The sequence below is a fragment of the Alosa sapidissima genome, chromosome 6, assembly GCF_018492685.1.
Source record: "Alosa sapidissima isolate fAloSap1 chromosome 6, fAloSap1.pri, whole genome shotgun sequence".
NCBI lineage: Eukaryota > Metazoa > Chordata > Actinopteri > Clupeiformes > Clupeidae > Alosa > Alosa sapidissima.
In genome coordinates, this window is record NC_055962.1 from 33,743,606 (window position 1) to 33,768,505 (window position 24,900).

The following is a 24,900-nucleotide window of genomic DNA, read 5'->3' on the forward strand; positions in this document are numbered from 1 at the left end:
CAGGTCGGCAGATGCTCCCCCGGACGCTCTGATGCCCCTCCGGACGCTCTCTAACTCACTCAGCGGCGTCTCCAGAGAGTCGTCAGCGCAGACAGGATTCTGATCTGGGATCAGGCGGTGGAACACTCCTCCTGAACACTCCACTGGGACCCAGTCTATTTCCTGAGTAATGAGTGCACAGCCCTCAGCAGGGTACCCTGGTCATGTGTAATTCAAACCAGCCAAAATCAGTTTTATTCAGCAGAAGAATTCTGGTCAGAGTGACGGTTCTGTGTGTAGTCATGCCTTATAAACAAGTAACTTTCATTCCCCCATTTTGTTTCACGTGTGAGGGATATTTTGTCTATACATGAAACATTCTAATAACTCCAATAACATAATAATAATAATGTTCTCCTTTCTGTCTCTCCTGTAGGCTATGACATGTCCACATTTATCAGGCGATACGCCCGCTACCTGAATGAGAAGGCCTACGCTTACCGCCAGATGGCGTTCGACTTCACCAGAGTCAAGAAGGGGTACGTAGGGAAGCGCATGGGGCAGGAAGACCCCTCCATCAGGGAGGTTCACACAGGCATCACTGGTGCGCAGAGGAGTTGTTAAAGTAATCGCTGTCATCATCATCATAAATGTGGATCTCGCAGTAGGGTGTTGAGAGCAGTGTGTACAATAGAGGGGTGGCTATCAAACTGTGGTGCCTCTCACCGTCAATGTCTGATCTTGTCATATTCCAGCATATATGTAACTGTTGCTAATGTCAGTGATGATCATGGTGAGTTGTTAAAATCACTAATGTATGCATTTGATTGGTGTGTCCCCTCAGTGCTGAGGGTGTTATGAGGACTATGACTCCTGATAAGCTGCTGAAGGCCATGCCAGCACTGCAGACCCAGGTGGACACTCTGCTGGAGTTTGATGTATGTATCATATTTCACCTTCTCACTCTAACTCCTATCATTTTAAATGTATCTGTTATTCTTTGGCTGTGGTTATAGCTTTAAGGGATGTCTTTGACATTAATCTGACCTCATTGTTTCATATAAAGTTGCGGTACCTTCCTGTAGATGAATGCATTGGATACATTGGTATAAGAAAAATGCTTGTTGTGTACTATCACACTTTATTGTTAAAGAAATGTTTGGTGAACCACAATGCTTTTTACAGTGATATCCATTAAGACCATGACTGATTAAGACACATAAGAACCGCCCTTTTGTGCCAGGCGCCCGATGTTTGATAACAAAACCACCCCGAATGTGGACTGGACAAACCCCTAAATGTATTTAATCTATTCGCCAGTGACCATGCCTTTTAGATTGCCAAGATAGGGCCCTAATATTCCAAATATCCAAACTCTTATATATATCTAATAGAAATCCCTTCCTTAAATGCATCTTTGCATACTCTCTGTTTCTGTCCTTTATTTATTTTATTTTTTTATTGTTGTTTACTCTCTCTCCTTCTCTCTCCCTATCTCTCTCTCTCTGCCCCTCTCTCTCCCTCTCTAAATAGGTTTGCATCATCCACTAATTTGAAGTATGTTTCAATTTCTCCCCCTCTCTCAGGTCCACCCCAAAGATCTGAACAATGGAATAATCAATGGTTGTTTCATGCTGCTTTTCAAAGACCTGATCAAGCTTTTTGCCTCTTACAATGATGGCATCATTAATTTATTAGGTAAGGATAAGTCTATCAAATATCAATCATCAGAACCTCTTTCTGCGGACCTAAACATAAATAAACTCCAGTACTGGAATAGAAAATGAATACATCGTCATGTAAAGGTATACTGCATTATACCAAAACACTGCTGCTTTTTATTTATTATTATTAACATTATTCGGTTACACTTTACTTGACAGTAGCGACATCAGAGTGACACGACACTGTCATGAACGTGTCATAAACAAGTCATAAACGTTTATGACAACGCTTCTGCATTAAGTGTCATTCGTTTTTTGTCATAACAAGTTAGGGTTAGGATTAGGGTTAGGGTTAGGGTTGGAGTTAGGGTTAGGTTTAGGGTTAGGGTTAGGGGATAGGGTTCATGTGTCATGACAGTGTCAAGTGATAATGTCGGTGTCATGTCAGTCTTATGTCGATATTGTCAAGTAACGTGTTACCAACGTTTCATCATATTTTAAAAGAATTAGTGTGGTTTTGTGATTTTGTGAATGTCTTTCTCTTCTTTGTTAGAGAAATATTTCAAAATGAAGAAGTCTGACTGCAAGGAGGCCCTCGAGATCTACAAGAGGTTCCTGACCCGTGTGACCAAGATCTCTGAGTTCATGAAGATTGCAGAGGTAGCGCTGAAATCCAATGAAGCAAATACAAACCTGAAGAAAATACTAGACTAAGAGAAAGCATTGACATATACACTGGATGAGTGAAAGGATTGTATTTGTGTGGGTTGCGTGCAACATGGAGGAAATGTAATACTTGACTGTTTCTATTTTGCAGCAAGTTGGAGTCGACAAGAATGACATACCTGACATTTCTTATGTAAGTGACCCTTAATTACCTACAAGAGCCAGGGCTAAAATGTAGCCAGTAATCCAAGTTCTACCCCAGCCATCTCTATCCTCTAACCATGTTAGTATCATACTCATAACCATCCCTATCCCCTAACCATGTTACTGTCATACTTATAACATGCCATACCCTGTGCAACCCCACCACGTCATCTAACCATCAATTCATCATCAGTAAATATTCTGCTCCTCTCCTATCCTCCCATCTCCTCTCCTCTCATCTCCTCTCCTCTCCTATCCTCCCATCTCCTCTCCTCTCATCTCCTCTCCTCTCCTATCCTCCCATCTCCTCTCCTCTCCTCCCATCTCCTCTCCTCTCCTCTCCTCTCCTATCCTCCCATCTCCTCTCCTCTCCTCCCATCTCCTCTCCTCTCCTCTCCTCTCCTATCCTCCCATCTCCTCTCCTCCCATCTCCTCTCCTCTCCTCTCCTCTCCTCTCCTCTCATCTCCTCTCCTCTCCTCCCATCTCCTCTCCTCTCCTCTCCTATCCTCCCATCTCCTCTCCTCTCCTCTCCTCCCATCTCCTCTCCTCTCCTCCCATCTCCTCTCCTCCCATCTCCTCCCATCTCATCTCCTCCCATCTCATCTCCTCTCCTCTCATCTTATCTCCCTTCCTACCATTTCCTCTCCCCTCCCCCACCTCTTGCTTTCACTCTTTCGTACCCCTCCCTTCAACTTCTCCATGCTCTCCTCTCTTCTTCTCACCTCTCCTCCTCCTCTGTGGCCTCCTCCTCTCCTTTCCTCCCCTCCCCTCCTCCTTCTCCTCCTCCTCCTCCTCGGTCTCCCCCTCCCCCTCCTCCTCCTCCCCTCCCCTCCTCCTTCTTCTCCTCCTTGGCCTCCTCCTCCTCCTCCTCGGCCTCCTCCTCTGCTCCCAGTGTCTGCACCCTGGTGTGGTGGTGGACCTGGCAGACTCAGACAGTGAGGACTTCCAAGTGGAGGAGCCGGTAACCGCTCTGGGTCGGAGCAAAGAACCCTCTAACAGCTGACTCTAGACCAGTTCCATCCCAAACTCTCATGGCCGCGCTCTCGATGATGCCCAACCCATTAATGCAAGCATGTGATCCCAGATCAGTGGGGTTCCACCATATCATATTAGTTAACCAGAAGTGTCCAGTTGAAATCTTTGAGGCGGATGATATCAGAGCTATAACACAAGCTCATCTGGTCATCTGAACTCTTATTCTGTGCTATCATAGTCTTTGAATCGATGCACAGTCATTTCTTATGTGATGGTCTCCAGTATTCCTTTATCATGTGTACATGAAAAGGAACAGGTTGTGTGGAAATCCATTCATGTCATCAATATATACATTTTTCGGTGCTCATGGCTGAGACAAAAGCTGGCCATTCTAGCTCCAGAGTGGTTTCGATCCGACACCACTGTTGTTGGCGTCATGGAACCCACTCAACTGGTTCAGGAACAGCTGTTAGAGGGGTACTCTGACTCTGGCAATGCCTGCAGAGTTTCCAAAGATGCAGTGACCTTGATTGGGAGTGGGCAGGCTGTGTGATGTGCATGTGTGTGTGAGTGTGTGCGTGTGTGTGAGTGCTTGTGTGTGTTTGTGAGTGTGTGTGTGGGTGTGTGATCTTGAGGTTGGTGTGTGCAAACATCGATAACGGAGGGCAGAAGGCTCGATGGGGATTGATGTTGCTGTGGTTTGTTTTGCTTCCTGTTGCTTGGTGTCTGCTCACATTTTGGGAGAGGGCACTTGAGGTGATGGTTAGTGTGTTGTGTTTACAATGGACTGGTGTTTCATTTGGATTTGAAGCTTGTCAATAATTACTACTCTCTGTATGTGTGTGTGTGTGTGTATGTGTGTGTGTGTGTGTGTAGGCTCCAAGCAGCATCTTGGAGTCTCTGGAGACACACATGAACAGTTTGGAGGGCAAGAAAGGGTAAGTTGGCATCTGTGCCATGGTGCCACCTGTATTTTGCCCAGATGATGGCAGAGTGGAAATGTCAAAGCAGTACAAGCTCAGTTGCAAATATCACTTTAGTCAATCCATTGGTTTTTTTTAACAAATAAGATTTTCTTTTGTGTCAAAACCAGCTAAATCAGCTAACCTTTTTCCGCAAAAACTTCTAAATCCACCGAGCAGCTCTGTCATGTTTGACCAACGAGGTTGTTCCTGTCACTGCCATTTCCTTCTCTACAAAACTAAAACTTCACTGGGCATCTGCCTCCTGACATGTTGAAGAATCCTAAATAGACATTCCTGGAAAAAAAGTTGACGGTTTAAAATGGGAAATCAAGACCTAACACATCCATAACATAGGCCACAACGTTGTAACACATTAGTGAACTTGCAGGTTTCTTTGAGAAGCTGAACTTTCTCTGTGTCAGACATGGGACAAAGTTTCTCCTTACAGTAGCACCCACGAACTGCGTTATTTTCACAGGAGGTTGGTCTCCCCCAAAATAATCTCTAAACAACACTGTTTACAAAAAATTGATTCGATGTTGCGCTCAGATTGGTTCTCAGAACGTAGTGGCTTTTGCTGGCAAAGGAAAGTGCCATTTAGAGGCGTCTGGCTACAAATTGATATTTCAGACCAGGAAGAGAGTATATTTAGTGGGTTATTTGATTAACGTATATTGTGTGTGGAGAGCATTCACTTACTACCGTTATCTCATTTTTGACGGAGGCATCTGAACTATTCAAATAAAAAAAGAGAGATGGTGATGATGATATTTATAGATGAGTAGCCAATGGTTGGTATTGTGAGAGAAATTAGTTGTTATGTATGGAGGTAGATATCTATCCCATGTTAAGATATTGTAAAATGAATATAAGCTTGTGCGTTGGTTTATCTCACACTAGTCAATAGCGTGCCTAGCACTAACAATACTTGAGAAAAAGGAAAACATATTTTTATGATATTCTTTGACACTATCTGCTTGAAATTATACAGTATATACATGATACATTTATTTTGTGTGTGTGTGTGTGTGTGTGTGTGTGTGTGTGTGTGTGTGTGTGTGTGTGTGTGTGTGTGTGTGTGTGTGTGTTTGCCTCTCTTCCTGGCTGTACCATGGTACGCGTTTGGATTCTCAGTGATTCTCCAACAAAGGTAGACTCAACCTTCCTTTCTCCCTTTGTCTTTCTGTTGTTTTATCCATAATTTCTTGGTTGTCTGTTGAAGTAGTTTCAGATAACCACTTGTGACATTTGATTGGCTAATGGCTATGGTTTGTAACCTTATCTCTGTGATCTGATTGGCTGAATGTGGTGTTCCAGGGCTCCCCCACCAATAACGCTTCACCCACCTCCACTCCGGCCAAATCTGCCACCGCTGTGCCCACCTTGGAGCCCCCACCCACCGATGGCTCCGCAGCAGCCGCTGCTGCCCCTGAAGAGCCTGTCACAGAGTGAGTGTGTGTGTGTGTGTGTGTGTGTGTGTGTGTCTGTCTGTCTGTCTATCTGTGTGTGTGCATGTGTGCGTGTGCTTAGTGTGTCTGTATCTACATCTGTGTGTGTGTGTGTGTGTGTGTGCATCTGTCTGTCTGTCTGTCTGTGTGTGTGCATGTGTGCGTGTACAAGTGTGTCTGTGTCTACATCTGTGTGTGTGTGTGTGTGCGTGTGTGTGTGTCTGTGTGTGTAAGCATGTGTGTGTGTCTCTGTGTGTGGGTCTACCTGTGTGTTTGTGGGTCTATCTGTGTGTGTGTGTATGTGTCTATGTGTGTGTGTAATCTGACGTGCTCCTGCTCTCCCATAGCTCTCTGCTGGACCTGGACCCTCTCGCCTTCTCTGGCCCTTCAACAGGAGCCTCCGCAGCACCCACCAACTGGGGAGGTAAGAACCAATCAGACACCAGATTCAGCCACACCCAGCCAATAGCACAGCAGATTTTATACCAGTATACTCATGGTTATGGTTATGGTTCTTACAATAACAGACACCTTTGTCCGAAGCCAGGTACAATAATAACAACACTTTAACAATAGCAAATCGTCATTAAAGAGTCTGTAAAGAGTCACTCAGACAATGTCTGCACATTGGCATAATGTCTGCAAATATGTGGCACAAAAGCCTCATAATGTCATGCCAGTGAATATTTTCTAGTAATATTTTCAAATTTCAAACAAACAAGTAAAGGCACTAGTTGTAGTGTTGTAAATAAATTAAGTCCTAAATGGGATTTCTTGTTTTTCTTTGCAAATCCTCTCTGTGGATACATCCTTTTAGACCTGCTTGGATCGGGTGAGTGGTTAGCATTATTTGTGTGTGTGTGTGTGTCTGTGTGTCTGTGTGTGTGTGCATGACCCAGCCAGTACACAACATGAACACACACAGATCGGTCTACAGTACCTTTCCTCCTTTGCACCCGCTCTCTTCCTTGTCTCACTTTCAGCTACATTTTCTCTCTCTCTCTCTCTCTTTCTCTCTCTCTTTTTCTTCCTCTCTCTCTTTCTTGCTCTCACTCTCTCTCTCTCTCTTACACACACACACACACACACACACACACACACACACACACACAAAGATTCAGTGTGGTAGTGCCCCTTGCGAGAATCCTGTCTGCCATTGTGTCTGTTTCTCCATTCTGGCCTCAGTAGAATCTCTCTTCCTTCAGCTTACTTTCTATCCCTCTCTTTCTATCCCTCTTTCTCTTTCTCTTTCTCTCTCTCTCTCTCTCTTCCCTCTTTCCCTCTCTGTCTCTCTGTCGGATACTGCCCACCCTTCTCCCCCACCCCCCCTTTCCTGGGATTGTGTTGTCGTGGTGATGGTGGTCTTGTTGGGCGTGGCTCTGTAGAGATGGGTTCCCTCTGCACCACCGACTCCCTTCAGCCCGACCCCTCCCAAGCGGTAGACTCCGCCCCCTCTCCGGCCGCAGCCAATGCCGGCGCTGGTACGGAGGCGGCAGCTAGCAGTCTGGCTCCTCCCGCTGCCGGGGCCGCCGCCCCCAGCCCCGGCCAATCGGATCTCCTGGGAGGTCAGTAGGATGCGGAAAACTTCTCCAAGAAGAGTTTTCTGGAAAAAAAGGCTACGTGCCTTGAAAAAAAAAAGATAAAGAAAAACAATCCATTTGCAAAACACTGTCAGACAACATCTGGCGAAACACTTCAATTTTTCTTTATAATTTGATGCTGTTTTTATTTATTCAATGCATCAATGAATGCATTGGATTCATGTGAGATCAGATGCAACGTATGCATTGCATCATTCAAAAGCCTTTGATTTGCTCTTCAGCTTAATGACCTTCAGCCTCTGCTTTCCGCCACCAGGCAGGAATTATAGTAACCTCAAGATACACTACATGGACTAAAGCAGTGTTTCTCAAACTTTTTTTCTGGGGACCCACTTTTTAATGACAGACCCAAATGACAGACTATCGTGACCCAACTCGTGACTGTGGTAGTTAACAAACTAGATCCTAATAGAAAGCTGTTAGCTTTCCTAAGCTATATAAGGTATAAGCTAGGGGTATTACACAACATAAATTGTCACTATGCTAAAAATTGCTAAAAAAAGTTCTAAATATATCCTCTTCAACAGAGTTAAAATCAGCTGGTGCTGCAGATATAATAATAAATAAATAAATACATAATAACACACATATTTCTGTTTTCCAGCAACATATTAGGAAGCATAGGCCATTTTACAGCATTGTACATCAATGAAATACCAACATGCTGCATTAAATGGATCCATAATCCAGTCATACTGAGCACTGCTGGTTGGGAAATATTTTTGAAATAAACTTTGCAGAGATGTGATGTAGGCCTACTGTTTAACACATGGGATCACAAGAGTGGCTCCCGAATCAGACGTTTCAGCGATTTCGCTCAGAAATCTCAAAGGCATAATACTGTCGCGATCGAGGCGCCTGTCCCATACCTCAAGTTTTTTTGGTGAATGCAGTAATCTTATTTGCTAGGTGAGGTAGGTGCTTGTCTTTGCCTTGTAACTGGACATTTAACTCAAATGTATCGCTAAGATATATCAAATATATCGCTAAGATAGGCCAGCTTCGTCAAGAAATGTTCATTAGTGAACGTGCTTACAGATTCAAACATGCGCTCTTCCTCCAAGAAGAGGCAACTCGGAGCTCAAACACGCGCGACAGCACTTTACCTCGGGAAAGCCACCTTGCCTCACTGTGAAACAGTACAGCCTTTTGGTCTGCTACCATCTCTTCGCAAAGTGCGGAGAATAGACGCGCTTTTAAGGGCCGAGTTTTGATGAAATTCACCACTCTCACAACAACGTTCAAAATCTCATGTAGGTCGGGACTATAAGCTGCCTTGACATGAGTGCTTCCCTATGAATAACAGTGCGTCCATTGCGCATCGGGTGCTACCTGGGCCTAGGATACAGATAAAAAAACAATAAAAAAAACTTCACGCCCCACCTGGCATGTCTCCACGACCCAGTAGTGGGTCGCAACCCACAGTTTGAGAAACGCTGGACTAAAGTATTGGGATGCCTGCCATTACACCTACAAAAACTTCAGTAGTATCCCATTCTAAATCTATAGGCATGACTGTAATACAATTGTAGACCCCTGCTGTTTCTTTCATTCCTGCACTCTCACTCTCACTTCCCACCCGCCATCTTTGTTCAAAATCACCCCTTTCGGCACACAATCATTTCTTAGCATTTACAGAAAGATCATATACACACAGTATATGATACCTTGTGCACTGGTGCAACTGAACAAACATTCAGTTTTTGTATTGGTTCTGTAAGTCAGCATATAAATGTGTGAGCACTTATGTCACAATGTGCACATGTTTTTTTTTTCTGGACGGAGTGCAAGCTAACAGTGTTTATTTTACATGAACATTCATTACAGTAATTTGGCAAAAGCTCTAATCCTCAACATTTTATGCTCCAATTGAATGTGACTAACAATGTATAAGCACATATAGAGTACAATACTCACAAGACATATTGCATTATAGTATAGTAGACCGGCCTGCCATGATTTACTGTCTTCTTTAAAGACATATTTAATAAGCCTTGTGTAAATGTCTCACTGGTGTTTTCCTTGTCAGTCCTGGAACTGACTCTTTTGCTGTCACTTTTTCTTCAATTCCTTTCCTGCTCTGACACCTCTCTGTGATCTGACCTCTTGACCTCTGACTCCTGACCTGTTGGGCGCCTCAGAGGCATTTGCCACCCCGGCGGCCGACCCCCCTGCTGCAGCTGAAGGTGGAGCTTCTGCGTCCACACCCACCCCTGCTGCTGACGCTGCTGCTGCTTCTGGTGGGTGATGACACAAGGGCAGATAGATGGATAGATAGATAGATAGATAGATAGATGGAAGGATGGGCAGATAGATAGATGGATAGATAGATAGATATATAGATAGATAGATAGATAGATAGATGGAAGGATGGGCAGATAGATATAGATAGATAGGTAGATAGACAGATGGATAGATAGATAGGTTGATAGATAGATAGATGGATAGATAGATATATAGATGGGTGGAAGGATGGGCAGATAGATAGATAGATAGATAGATAGATAGATAGATAGATAGATGGAAGGATGGGCAGATAGATATAGATAGATGGAAGGATGGGCAGATAGATATAGATAGATAGGTAGATAGACAGATGGATAGATAGATAGGTAGATAGGCAGATGGATAGATAGATAGATAGATAGATAGATAGATAGATAGATAGATGGGTGGAAGGATGGGCAGATGGATAGATAGATAGATGGAAGGATGGGCAGATAGATATAGATAGATAGGTAGATAGACAGATAAATATAGATAGATAGGTAGATAGACAGATGGATAGATAGACAGATAGATAGATAGATAGATAGATAGATAGATGGGTGGAAGGATGGGCAGATAGATAGATAGATAGACAGATAGGTAGATGGATGGATGGATGGGTGATAGATAGATAGATAGATAGATAGATAGATAGATAGATAGATGGTGGAAGGATGGGCAGATAGATAGATAGATAGACAGATAGGTAGATGGATGGATGGATGGGTGATAGATAGATAGATAGACAGATAGGTAGATGGATGGATGGATGGGTGATAGATAGATAGATAGACAGATAGGTAGATGGATGGATGGATGGGTGATAGATAGATAGATAGATAGATAGACAGATAGGTAGATGGATGGATGGATGGATGGATGGGTGATAGATAGATAGATAGATAGATAGGTAGATGGATGGATGGATGGATGGGTGATAGATAGATAGATAGATAGATAGATAGGTAGATGGATGGATGGATGGGTGATAGATAGTGGTGGGGAGGGAGCAGAGAAAAGGATGCATGGTGAGAGGACTGGAGAAGAGAAAAAGAGATGCAATGGAAAAGAGGGAGTAAACATGGTAGAGAACAGAAATAAAGAGAGAAGCAATAGAATCAACATACTGGGATGACAATCATATGAAGGAGAGGGGGAGTCTTTCTAAATCAAATCAGTGTTGCTGTGTTCGTGTGTGACTGTGTGTGTGTGTGTGTGTGTGTGTGTGTGTGTGTGTGTGTGTGTGTGTGTGTGTGTGTCTGTCTGTCTGTCTGTCTGTCTGTCTGTCTGTCTGTCTGTCCTGTGTAGTGTATGGAACTGTGTGTGAGTATGCATTTGAGCATGTAGCTGAATGTGTATGGATCGGATCCCTGTAGAGTAATCGACAGCCTTAGATGTACTCCATCAAGGGCTTGATGGTGTTGCTATGGAGATCACAGAGGGTGTGATTACTGGTTTTATTCACTGACCAAACCTATACTCAAAGCAAACAGGAAGAGAGGAGGCCATTTTCTTTCCCACCAGCCTCTGAGTTTCTCTTCATTCACCCTCATTTTTTTCCCTTTATGTTTACACAAGGCCTTTGTTACAGATTGAGTGGATGATCTATACTTCCCTGTTGTGGATTAACATGATTTTCTGTCCAGGCAATTCCAGGTACTGTATATGGGACCATATAGAGAAAGACACACCCAAATGTTGCATGAATCATACTACCTAACACTTTATTTAGCTACTGTGTTACTGTGTAATGGCTTGGTGTGTTGTAATCAGTGGGAGTCATTGGTGTAGACAACACAGGCTTTAGCTGTGAGCTTGGACCACCATTGTTTGTTGGTGGATAATAAGCAAAAGTGTTGGAAATTAGAATAAGGTACTTAAAGGTATACCTTGATAACTGTGATGTGTGTATTTAATTGCCAGTGTGTCCTCTGACTGTGTAATATTAGTCTTGGGGTGGGTGAATGCTACAGAACTTGATTTTGATCTTTGTAATTAAATGTCAGGGATCATCTTCATCATCATCATCCTCATCCACCCATCCACCCCTCCATCTTCCCCTCCTCCCCTCCTCCCTTCCTCCTACAAAAAATAGATCCTTTCAGCAGTGACTCCAAAGACCCTTTCAGCAGTGAAACCAAAGACCTGTTCAGCAGTGACCCTTTCTCCAGCACCAACCCCTTTCCCAGTGACCCTTTTGCACCCTCGGCCGGCCAGCCGGACGCCGCCCCGCAGCTGGACCTGTTCGCGCTGTCGTCCGCGGACGCCTTCGGCTCGCCGGCGCCCCCTACCGTCTGCCCGCCCACCTCCAGCACCCCGGTTCCTCCCGTCTCAGCGGCCGCCCCGACGATACAGCTCTTCGGCGGTAAAGGGACTGACTGACCAGGGCGCAGTGGCTTGTCTGTGGATGCGGAGGGGGAGGGGAGGATGGGGTGATGATGTGTGGGGAGGTGCTGATCTGGGATCTGTGGATGCGGAGGAGCAGCTTGTGATTTGCAGTGGTTTGCGGTGGTCAGCAGTTCCTGTATGTGCATCGGAGTGGTCGCATGTGAAATGCAGCTTCTCTCCTCTTCTCGCACTTTCTGTCTTCCTCTATCTCACACTCACTCTGCCTCCTCCCCCTCACACACACACACACGCACGCACACACACACATGCACGCACGCACGCACGCACGCACGCACGCACGCACACACACACACACACACACACACACACACACACACACACACACATTCTCCTGTCCTGCCAGGGCTGTTCAGTGCTCTGCTACCCAAAGTGCCTTCAGCTCTTTCCTATGTTCCCTCTACTCTCCTCATCCTCCTCCTTCTCCAGCTAGAAATGACCAAAGCAGGTTTTGGCATGTGTGCAGTCATGTGTGTTTGGTGTCGATGTGCTTCTTGTTTGCTTTCCAGCCTGTTCCATTTGCCACAAAAGTGCACCTTGTCATCAGTTCGTGTGTGCAGATGAATGTGTTTTGTGTGTGTGTGTGTGTGTGTGTGGGCATGTGTACGCATTGGTACTGTAGAGTGTGTGAGTGATGTGTGTTCCCTGTGTTTAGATCTGTTTGACTCAATGCCAGACTCCAAACAAGAAGCAGCTCAAAGCAATGACTTGTTCGCCACAGGTAGACACTCCTCTGTTGTCGTCTCCTGCTTCTCCCTTCCCTTCTTCCCTTCTTCTTCTCCTTCTCTCTTCTCCTTTCATCCCTCTCTCTCTCTCTTTCTCTCTCTCTCTTGATCAGTCTATTTTTCTCCTTCCCGTCCTTGATGATTGTGGCTAAAGGTGATCTAAATATGGGTGTCCCCTGGGGTTTACCAAAAAGAACAGCCTTGGGTGATTTTCTCTCTCTCTCTCCCTTTCTCTCTCTCCCTTTCCTTCTCTCTCCCTCTCTCTCCCTTTCCTTCTCTCTCCCTCTCTCTCCCTTTCCCTCTCTCCCTCTCTCTCCCTTTCCTTCTCTCTCTCTCTCCCTTTCCCTCTCTCTCCCTCTCTCTCCCTCTCTCTCTCTCTCTCTCTCCTTCTCCCTCTCTGTTTCTCTTCTTCCCTCCTACTAATTTACTTCTTGTCTTCCCAGCTCTGTTTATCTTCATGCTTCATGCATCATGCATACAGTGTTTCTAAGCTTGTCTGTTCATTTGACTTTAATCGATCACGTCTCACTCTCACTTAATCTCTTTCAATTTCAGACTTTCAGACTAAATTCAGACTAAATTCTGATCAAATGTTTTTCAGTTTGTTTTCAAGAAAATACAGTACATAAAGTTATTTGTGTACAAGTTTTATTATAGGTTGGCTCATAATGTCCATCGTGTGTGTATTTGTATGATTGTGTGTGTGTGTGTGTGTGTGTGTGTGTGTGTGTGTGTGTGTGTGTGTGTGTGTGTGTGCGTGTGTGTGTATGTGCGTGTGCGTGTGTGCACACTCCCCAGACATGTTCTCCTCCCCTCCTGCCCCAACATTAGCTGCTACTGGGGGAGCAGCCACGGACCTGTTTGGGGGTGGGTAACCATGGGCAACGGCCCCTCCGCCCCTGTGTGAGGCTACAGCATGTGGGGAAGGACTTTGCCTTTGTGTTTTGTGTGGGGTTGTTTGTCAACAAACCAAAACCTCTCCAACAGAAACAAAACAAACTTTTTTCTGATAATCTGAAGGGAGGTGTATGTTTACTTGGATTATATTATGGCAATTTTACATTTTCAAAATTCCTCATCCACCATGGTCATAATCATTATTCATCCTTATCACAGGAGCCAGGAGTTGTACACCATGATGTTATCTTCTGTTTGAAAGTCTCCTGTCAGTGCCTTAGAGATGCATTTGCAATATTGATTCATCCTTATTTTAGGGGTTGGTTCTTCAGGAAGTTATTTTAGAGCACTTCTTTACTGGTCTGTTTTAAACAAAAAGAAATGTGTTGAAATAGTTGTCTGTGTCAATATCAGTATGGCAGCACTAAAACACCAAACCTCAAGTTGGGAAGCTTTTTTCTTGAGGATCTTGTCACTTATATAGAAAATAGAATCAATTCCTGGTGACATTTCAAGGCATTGTTAGTCCTTGGTACCTGTGATTGGCACCACAGAATGAGGTTTCTATTTGTGAATTGAGTACGCTGGTTTCTGTATTCATTAACATGTCCTTGAGATGCCTTTTAAAGAAATGGCATTGAGTGTATATTATGAAATGTGTGTGAGTGTGTGTGTGTGTGTGTGTGTGTGTGTGTGTGTGTGTGTGTGTGTGTGAGAGTATGTGTGTGTGTGTGTGTGTGTGTGTGTGTGTGTGTGTGTGTGTCTGTGTCTGTGTGTGTGTGTGAGAGAGTATGTGTGTGTGTGTCCTGTTGTTCTGTCCAGTCTTAGTCACTGAGAGGCCTCTCTCTCTCCCTTCTCTGGTGCCCCATAGTGTTGAGCTGAAGGCGCTCACTCTAAACCCTTCTTTGCCCTCATGCTGCGCTGACGGACTCTGCTGGACTCTGTGCGGGATGTCTGGGGGGACTCTGCTGGACTCTGCGCGGGGTGTCTGGGGGGACTCTGCGTTGCGTCTGGTCCTCCAGCTGCCCCAGCAGACTCAGCAGGTGGAGATGCCCAGGCCGCAGCACCCGCTGCCCCGGCAGGAGCCGACCTGATGGCGGGTGAGTGGGCCACCAGCGTCCAGTGTCATTTGTGTCCCATGCCACACACACACACACACACACACCAAACACACACACACACACATCATACCCCACGTCATATGCCTGTAAAAATGAAATTCACATTATGTCTCCAAATATCTTGAAAAAAAAATATTTTACAACATACACACACTTTTTTCAACATACACACACATATAAATCATTAGTTCATACATGGACATGGAATGGACTGAATTCTATATGTTTTTGACCCTGTAACTGTAAATGTTTATGTAGAGTTTACAGCACAACATTGTCCTTTTAAATGTACACTATGCAGGTTCAGGTAGTAGAGCTCCCTCTAGAGTCGCAATATAATTATATTTTACTCTGCTGTTGTAAAAAGCCTACTTCTCATGGCTTGTCCCCCCTGTACACAATGCAAATGCTTTTGTTGTGGAGGTGAAGGATTGACAACAGGCAAAAACCATCTCTAAAGAGCTATATCTACTGACAAGATAATGTTACACGATTCTCGCTAGATGTCTTCGGGCCGCTGTTCTTGAAGTTGCATGGCTGGTTTTCTCGTTAGCGGCTCGTTACGTCTACACTGAATGCTATGCCAGATGAACGATTCCCCTATTACAAGTTTGTTTACCATCAAATTGGCTTCATAAAGGTTATATTAAGGTGAAAATCTTGCATAGGGTACCTTTAAATGTCAACTCTGATAAACACACATGAGAACATTATTGTGAGTTTTTAACGAAACAGTCATTGTACACCTGAATGACCTCATAAACCCATGCATTATCTCAGCGTTTTATTGTTTTGTTTTGTCGTGTTTGAATCCCACTGGATGAGTCGTCTTTGTCCAGTGAATATGTGTGTGTGTGTTTGTGTGTGTGTGTGTGTGTGAGAGAGAGAGAGAGAGAGAGAGAGAGAGAGAGTTCTAAGTGTTTTATTTTGTGCTTTTTGGCTTTTTTTAAGTGATGGTTTTCTGGCTTGTTCTTTGTGATGTATTCTGTGTCCGTGTCCTGCTGAAGTCCTCATTGAGCAGTGGAGAGAGTGCTGTGTGGGTGGGATTGATTTCTGATAGGTCATGGCACTCTGTGCCTTTGTGGCTGTGCAGTCTTCTCTTTGACTCAACCTGCAACCCCATTCAACATTGCAACCGCAAGGATGCAACTAATCATGTGGTTCAGCCTGGCCATCATCATTTGTTTGTTTGTTTGTTTGTTTTCTTCCTATGTCCATGTTTTAATCTGTAAGCAAAAAAAAAAACAACAACATCAACAACAAAAAATAATGCTTTGATGATCTCAAAATGGCTCTATCCTCTCTGCTCACCTCTTTACTCTTCTCTCCTGTTTGTAAAACACCATCGCTCCTCCATGCTATCTTCTTCGTCATCTTTTTCTTCCTTCCTCTTCCTCTTCTTGTCCCCTGGTCCCTTTTCTCTTTTTCACCCTCTCTTTCTTTTCTCTCTCCATCTGCCTTATGGTCTGGGTCATTGCTTGCTTCCTCCCGTTGCAACCGGTGAGTTCTGGCTTAACCCGCGAGCTGCTACCCCCACAGTGCTTCGGCGCAAAGCAGCCAACTGCAGCTTCATGTACCCCCTGTAGCTCTTGTAGAAGAAGCTTGCTTCTTAACACGAGTGAATCGGTGGATGGATGGATGGATGGATGGATGGATGGATGGATGGATGAATGGATTGATAGATGGATGGAATGAATACAAGATGAATGACAAAAAAACCTTAATTTTCCTCAGCTGCGCTTTGCCTATTCAGAGAAATGTGAATCTGAATACCAGAAAATATTCTAGTATTTCTAGCTTTGCACTCCAGTGAAGTGCCTCTCTAGTGTAGTCTTAGTGAAGTGAAGAGATGTGAAGTAGCTAGTGATTGTATAATAATGTGTTTGTATATTGTGTACTTGTGGTGTTGTGCTGTGCATTTGTAATGTCTTTTGTGTTTTGTATAGTGGGTGTTAGTTATGTGAGAACATGACATATTGTCATCACGTATAATATTTAGAAGGAGGTTATAGATTCAGTAATTAAAATCAGTAATTAGATTCAGTAATTAATTAGATATATTATTATCTCTCTGTGTCTTATATTAATATAAATATTAAACACTATTTTGGTCACTGTTATAACCATACTCCACATTTCTGTGTGGTAATCCATGAAGGTGATGGGTGGATAGTAACAGCACCTGCACTGCTGTTGTTCTAATGCTCTCTCTCCTCTCCTCTCCTCTCCTCTTCTTCTCTTTCTCTCTCTCTCTCTCCATTCCTTCTGCAAGCCTTTGATGGACTGGGTGATGTTCTTATGCCTGCTATGGCCCCTCATCCAGCTGGTGCATCACCCATGGCTGCATCTCCTGTGAAGCCTGACTTGGACGCCACCATGGCTAACCTGGCCAGCAGTGAGTATTAGCATGCACTCACATACACACACTTGTAGGTTGATTCGCACACACACACACACACACACACGTGCACACACACACACACAAACACACACACACACACAAGCACACACAAACACACTTACATACCAGTACACATATACATGCAGGGTGCAGAGATCTTTAAACATCATTTTAAGTGAAAAAAGGGGGTACCCTTTTAGTACCCCCTTTTACCATGTTAGACAGAAACGTTGTATTCATTTGTATGTGTGTGTGTCTGTCTGTCAGAGCTCAACATAACAGAATACCCTAACCCTAACGTGATTCAAACGTACTGCTCAACATAACAGAACGTAGCCATAACGTGATTCAAACATACTGCTCAACATAACAGAACGTAGTCCTAACGTGATTCAAACATACTGGTATGCTGACTAACTTGCTCTCCTGTTCTCTCCTGCAGATCTGTCCATGGGGAACCAGAAACCGTAAGCTCTCTGTTTGATCCAGTCACTTTCTTTCCCTGTATGAATGAGTCACTCTCTAGTAGCGTGTGCTCTGTGGCATAAAGGAAAGCCCTTTGTTGGCACACTGGTGATCAAGGACAGGTGGCCAATGAAGCAGAATGACCTCCAGATTGAGGCTAAGAACAAGCATTGCTTCATTTTAGTTGTCTGACAACAGCTAACTATATAGGCACTGACCATACAGTTTTTTCTGATTGCTTACAGTTTTTTCTGAATGCTTAAACACATTTTTTGTAACTATGGCTTTTTTTGCAAAACTCTACACACAAATGGCAAAACCTCTCACCCAATCAGCAAAACATTGTAGTTCTCTTGCAAAAGCTAACACACCTTGCTTACAGTTTTTTCTGATTGCTTAAGCACATTTTTTGCAACTATGGCTTTTTTTGCAAAACTCTACACACAAATGGCAAAACCTCTCACCCAATCAGCAAAACATTGTAGTTCTCTTGCAAAAGCTAACACACCTTGCTTAACTCTTCACACCTTCGTAAAAATTGTGTTTTCGTATCTAACAGTAAACACAAGCCATCACAATAGTAAGCACACAATGTGCCAACAACACACTGATGGTATGAATAAAAAACACATCTGGCTTTTGCTTTCTCTGTGCACAAGGTAGACTATGTCAGTTTGAGGTCATACTTTTGTCATAGTTCTGTAAACATACAGGGATCCCAACTTCAAGTATTAGTGTTTATTTACACACATCAAAACAAACACAAGTGTGTTTTTCCAAGTCAAAACACAAAATAGCATTTCACTGAGACAAAACAAATCAGTCTACATCGGGTCGTCTCTCTCAAAATTCTGTCTACATCACATGCAATGTCCTAGTCCAAGGCACCGGGAAAAATATATTCTGGAATGACGTATCCAGGCCTGACATGACAATATCCCCACATGTAGACTGTTTTTTTGTCTGTTTTTTTCTCTTCTCACTCTTCCTGCTCACTCCATTGTACCCATTGTACATTACCTGTGGCTTATTTACAGTGCTTAGGCTGATTGCAAAGTGAACTAATTATCTAAAACAGTTTTCACATGAGAAAGTGTGCCAGAGAGTTGGCAAAATAGTGTAAATAATAGCCATACATGTGTATAGATTTGCTAGGAGTGTGTTGATATCATTTGGAAATTGAGTGTAAAGCAGTGAGTTGTGTTTACAGTTCCGCAAAAAGAGTGCTGTGCAGTGGATTGTGCCTACAGTTGTGCAAAGTGTGTATTACAAAATTGCAAACTGAGTGCAAAGCAGTGTCTGTGCTTTTAGTTTTGCGAACTCAGTGAGTGGTTTTGCTATAAGTATTAATAGTTTTAGATATTGTGCTAGAAGAATCACGGTTGTGTTTAAGCATTCAGAAAAAACTGTAATCATAATGCTACAAGGTGAACGAAATGTTAAATTGACACCCTCTGATTGGTTGATCTCTCTCTTCTCTGATAGGGCGGATGGGGCAGCAGGCGGGGCCAACTGGCAAGCTCCTCAGGTAGCTCCTCCCCAGTGGGGCGGTCCCATGGTAAATGTTGTGTGTGTTGTAGGGCTGGAGCATGGTGTTGACTTGATGAGCATGGCATGGAGCCTATCACGCGCGTCCCCTTCGCCTGACTCCTCTGGGCTGCTCCAATCATGTCATTTGAAAGGGGCAGGGAATGGCAGGACTTCTTTCTCTATTTTCTTTCCTTTCCTCTACAGCAGATGTAAAGGAAAGAAAAAGTTCAGAACTTAAAGGCACTCAACAGACTTAAAGTTAGACTTAATCACTCAAAACCCAGCCATTCATATATGATTCATATACTGAATGAATCACATATGCTTAGAATATCCATAGACGCTTTGAGTAGAAACCTTCCCATACTGATCATTCTGTCAGCAGCAGGTCCTGGGGCACTTCTGGACCCAGGGACGGACCGGAACACACAAATAACTTTTTCAAACTTTAATGGTGCAAGTGACTAACACACACACAAGGAAGACGCTGTGTGTGTCAAAACGTTTGTCACTTGCGCCATTAAAGTTATTAAAGTTATCTGTGTGCTCCTGTCCTTCCTTGGGGTCAATCATCTGAAGTTACACAGTCTACATTATGAAGACTTTCCCCATAGTACTTTCTGCAGAAAATGTGCTTTAAGCATACAAAACCCCTCTCTGATATACTACAGTGTATTTCAGTGTATCCACAGTAGATCCATAATACACTGGAGATATATTTAATTTTGTATGGGTTTCCAGTGCCTCTATACTCTGGCTTTGCTTTGATTGGGCAAGGCAGTCACTTCAGCTTCATTTGTTTGGAAAGCACCCTTATTCGTACGGTGCTTCATCCATGCTAAGTTCAATCATGATGAAAGCCATTATGAAAGCATAGAACATCCCAACTCGACTCCTTAAGGATAATAATATTAATATATGATAATAATAATTTTAAACCAAAGCAACCACCTCTCCAGTCTGTCTTGTCAGTACTCCTGTGTGTGTGTGTGTGTGTGTGTGTGTGTGTGTGTGTGTGTGTGTGTGTGTGTCTGTGTGTTACATGTTGCAGTGTGTATTGTGTCTTAGTTCCAGTGCTGTGTTGTGTCTTAGGTCCAGTGCTGTGTTGTCTCTGTGTCAGTAACCCCCCTCCCTTCCTCTCCCCCTCCCCTCAACCCCTTCATAGACTGGGCCCATAGGGGCCTCACCTTATATGGGGTCTCAGCCTCCATTTTGCATGGTAAGAAACATGAACAGCCTCTCCCCTGGAATGCTCTCTCCCTCTCCGTAAGATGGCAGACATTTTTTAACCACTTTTTTTTCTCCCTCTTCCATTTTCCTGTCACTCTTCCTGTCGCACTTTTTCTTTCTCTGTTCTACTCTTTTGCTATCTCCACTCTCTCTCTCTCTCTCTCTCTCTCTCTCTCTCTCTCTCTCTCTCAGGCGGGGGCGCCCGGTGCTGGAGCTCCCATGATGCCCGGCTCTCCCATGATGTTCCCCCAGCAGCCCATGATGAGGCCGCAGTTCCCTGCCGCTGGGAGCGGTGCACCGGTAAAACACACACACAAATACACATGCAGACAGACCGACAGAAACACACACACACACACAAAAACAGAGAGAGAGAAAGAGAGACAAATACACATGGACACAGATAGACAGACAGACAGACACATACACGCACACACACACACTATGCTCAACTGGTTGGTGTAGCTACCTTTACCGGTGTCAGCAAGTTACATATTCTTAAAGAAATCCACACAACTCCATGGAAATATACACCCCCCCCCCCCCACACACACACACCACCCATGCGCACACATACAGGCCCCGAGTTTGTCAGAGTATTTTGGCACCAGTCAAACAATAGCACTGTTGAGCAATACCTTTAAATGGAATGCGTCAGACAATATTTACAGTCTCAATTCATCTGATCTGAATACTTTTTCAAAGAATAATACTGTATGTAGCATTTCTTCTACTGTTTCAAGCAATTCAAAAGAAAACTTAATTGTAGCTTTTCAGACCTGTTTTCAATACCGTATCACATCCAACCAGGCTGTTATTTTGTTAATGCAGCAGTAAGATTTTGAGCAAAATATGTGATACATATTCATAGGAGTCCCGTTGAAGCACGTTTAATTTCCAATGGCATCCCAAAAGGATACTCTATGATAATGTCAAAAAATTACATTAAACTTATGAGTTAATATCTGATAACTATTACAGGTCTACGGTTTTAGTATTCTCGTATGGTGTTAGCATTAATTGGAAAGACGTGCAAAAAGAAATGAATGAACTGGATTAATTAACTGAGTTTTGAAACACAGGAAGATTGGTTTGTCCGCCTTGTTTTATATATGTTGTGGGTCATACATTGAAATACTATAGGCTATTAGGCCTATGCTCTCTTCTACTCTCTGAACACCTAATATTTTCCAAATGAAGCACTTATTGTAGGCTATGAACAGAGGAGAGTGGACTAAGGTCTAAAGAAGAGAAATTACACAACCAGGTTGGTATAGCCTACCTGATTTAAGTTTGGGTACCCTGTCATAGACTTGGAGGTCGTTCTGTTTTCCATCACGCTATTATCCATCCATATATTTGGAATTTGTAGTAAGGCAATCATTTGCACATTATTCTACTAGCTATACCAGCAAAATGGTGTATCAAATATTGGAAACAGAGGGTGGGAACATAGGCGACTAATATAGCAGCACCAGCAAGCCGTAGCCTATAGCCTAATAAGACATGTGCTCTCATGAACTTGAACTGTCTGTTTGGTTAGATAGGCCTGTTTAATTAACAATCATCACAGATGAAGTTGAGATTAGAGATTAGTTTCAATAATGATGTGAAACCTCTCTGAACTCCAAATATCAATTCAACAAATGACAAATTTAGTTTTGGACACCCTGCCGTGATGGGTCAATATCGCTTAGGTGTTTTGGCTATAGGATGTCCCATTCTTACGATAAAGGAAAGTTTTCATTTATTTGCCGATAGACAGATCAGATTTAAGGCTGGTTGCATGTGGTGTATTTAAATTGACTTCAACAGAGTGGTCTCACCCATTTCAGAGTCCAGGCCTTGGCGTAGGCTACCTTCCCATAATTGCTACTGCTTTGCCGCGAGACTTGCACCCACAGACTCTTATTACTATGTCTACCATGTGTGTGTGTGAGATAGTAGTGTCCACTGAGAGATATACTAACGTGCGTGTGTGTGTGTGTGTATATGCTACTAACCCCCTGTAGATGAACCCTGCTATGGCTCAGAGCCCCAGGAAGCCCCCACCCCCCAAAGACCCCCTGGCTGACCTCAACATTAAGGACTTCCTATAGAGATCCTATAGAACCTGTCAGGTAAACAGTTTCTTACCTCCCCTGTCATATGTACAGCTGTCTCTCCAACACTCACACGCACATAAACTCACAGCACACATCCCCCTGTACTGCAATATTAACCTTAACCTTGAAATGCTTCCTATAGAGCCTTTCCATATAATAACTATAAACCATATGGCGTAGCGTAGCTGTTTCATCATGCTCCTTTTCCTACACTCACCACAGACTTGACCTCACACACAGACCCCAGTTTAAGTCTGTTTGACCTTGAAATCTGTATTATATTGTATTATTATTATGAAATGTAGTGTTATCATCAATTTGTATTTGCAAGTTATTTATTTATATTTTCGCTCTTTTTTTGTCTGTCTGTTTCTCTCTCTCTCTCTCTCTCTCTCTCTCTCTGTGTTGTTCTGCTCCCAGTAAAGCTGATTGGAGCCCTGCTGGTATGGGAGTCCTGTTGATATGGGTGTGTGATGTTCTCTCCCTCTCTCTGGTCACCTGTTCCTTCTCCTTCTTCTCCCCTTTTCTCTCTCCCTCTCTCTGTCTAATGTTGTAGCACAAACAGTGGATGTGAACCTGTATACGTGTGATTGTGTGTGCGTATTTTAATGTCATCCTTTACTTCGGTCAGTGAAAAATGAATTAAAATGAAGCGGAAATGAAAAAGAAAAAAAAAAAAGAAAATCATGTTTAGCTATGGTGCAGTCACAACAGGAGTCAGCCGCCCAGTGGACAGAGCTAGGTGGAAATTGTCCTTAGGCTTCTTTGCGATGGGGGTTTGGGGATGCAGAGTGGCTTGGGAAAGTTGTTTTTTTTTCTCTGTGGGCAAAAAAGTAAACATGTAAACAAATACATAAACGATGTTCAGTGTGTGTTAATCTCATAGGGCCCCCCTTCTGTTGTCGTGGTGCAGACATTTCACTACTTTCACAAGTGTAACCTCCCTAACCACACACACACACACACACACCAACTCAACTCAACCTAGCCAGCACTTGGCTGGGAACCTACTTACACTCACAAACTATAGTTCTCTGGGGTTCTTTGTTAGTTCCTTAAAAAAAAATCTGAAAGCTCTCCATAGGCCTTGCTCCACGTAAAGTTCCCCTATAATTGGATTTATTTGGGTTGAACATTTCTGATGAGTTTCTCATAGTCAGAATGGAGGTCAGTGAAACTCTTCCAAAAGAGTGTGCCTGTGGTAGAACCTTCTGAAGGGTACTAAATGAAGAACCCTATTTTATCTCTAAGAGAGCACCAGCGCCATGAGAAGAGAACTAAAAGTCCCCCCTGATGTGTTGACGCCCAGGTTCTTTTCTGTTCTTTTTTTCCTGTTTCTGTTGTTCCTGCCCCGCCCCTTTTCCTCGCCTGAATGTGTGCTACACGTGTCACATATGACACGCCACATTATGCATTTTAGACTTTATTTTGTTGACCAAACAATGCAGATATCTTTTAGTCTTTATTTTGAATTTAAATGAAAAAAAGTTGTTTCATATATTTTAGTTACTGCGTTCAAAATGCTTAGCATACAGTCTCTAGTGGAAAGAAGTGGAAATACTGTATCCCCAATGTGTATATATCTCTATCTATATTCAGAAGACTAGTAGCCTATTGGATGCACCCCCCCCCCCCCCCAACCCTCCTCTCCTCAGCTCCGCAGTGAAAGGTGACAGTATTCAGCGTCCGGCTGCATCCCAATGATCAGCAGCAGCATCTGCCATATCAGAGACTGTCAACCCTGTGACTGGAGGATGGAAATATAACTGGATGTTCAGTGTTTTGTTTCTGTATTGAAAAAAAAAAACTGTGGTGAAGTGTTGAGAACAGATAACAAACAAACAAACTAAAAAAAAGAATAAAGGGGGAAATGTGTTCCATGAATGACTGCTTTTGATTGTTTTCTTGTTATTTTTGTTTTAATTTTTTGACTTATCTGAATAACCTAGCTCCTGAGCCCAAGTGCATGTGCATACTGTTGAAATACAATAAAAACAGTGATCTGAAGAGATGATAAGAGAAGCCAGTTATTCTTTTGGTGTGTGAGTGAAATGTACACAAATTTACACATAGAGTATTTTGATGGTCGTTGCATTGAAAACATACAAAAGAGCCCAAAACAACAATAGCCCATAGTGGATTTAGTTTCCACTCCAACTGCTTTGTAGCCTAGAAATCTAGACGCACCCTACACTTCAAATTCTGTGCAGTTTTGAACCTGTCAGCCAAAAGATACCTGCAATTACACC

The 24,900-nt window shown here is 43.4% G+C and overlaps 1 protein-coding gene across 7 annotated transcripts in view; it reads left to right on the forward strand.

Annotated features, from left to right (window-relative positions):
- Nucleotides 1-24,668, forward strand: part of LOC121711550 (clathrin coat assembly protein AP180-like) — a 38,103-nt gene extending 13,435 nt beyond the window's left edge. The window contains exons 5-24 of one of the 7 annotated variants that reach the window (XM_042095238.1): nt 416-518; nt 824-917; nt 1,566-1,677; nt 2,197-2,303; nt 2,461-2,502; nt 4,366-4,427; nt 5,589-5,604; nt 5,772-5,902; nt 6,250-6,326; nt 6,720-6,734; nt 7,288-7,467; nt 9,645-9,743; nt 14,834-14,899; nt 17,193-17,315; nt 17,764-17,788; nt 19,272-19,344; nt 20,482-20,535; nt 20,739-20,846; nt 22,559-22,666; nt 23,072-24,668. In XM_042095238.1, coding sequence (XP_041951172.1) covers nt 416-518; nt 824-917; nt 1,566-1,677; nt 2,197-2,303; nt 2,461-2,502; nt 4,366-4,427; nt 5,589-5,604; nt 5,772-5,902; nt 6,250-6,326; nt 6,720-6,734; nt 7,288-7,467; nt 9,645-9,743; nt 14,834-14,899; nt 17,193-17,315; nt 17,764-17,788; nt 19,272-19,344; nt 20,482-20,535; nt 20,739-20,846; nt 22,559-22,645 — 1,574 coding nt within the window. In that variant the 3' untranslated portion in view covers nt 22,646-22,666; nt 23,072-24,668. The other 6 variants (XM_042095235.1, XM_042095232.1, XM_042095233.1 and 3 more) reach the window with 6 other exon arrangements.
- The last annotated feature ends 232 nt before the right edge of the window (nt 24,669-24,900 follow it).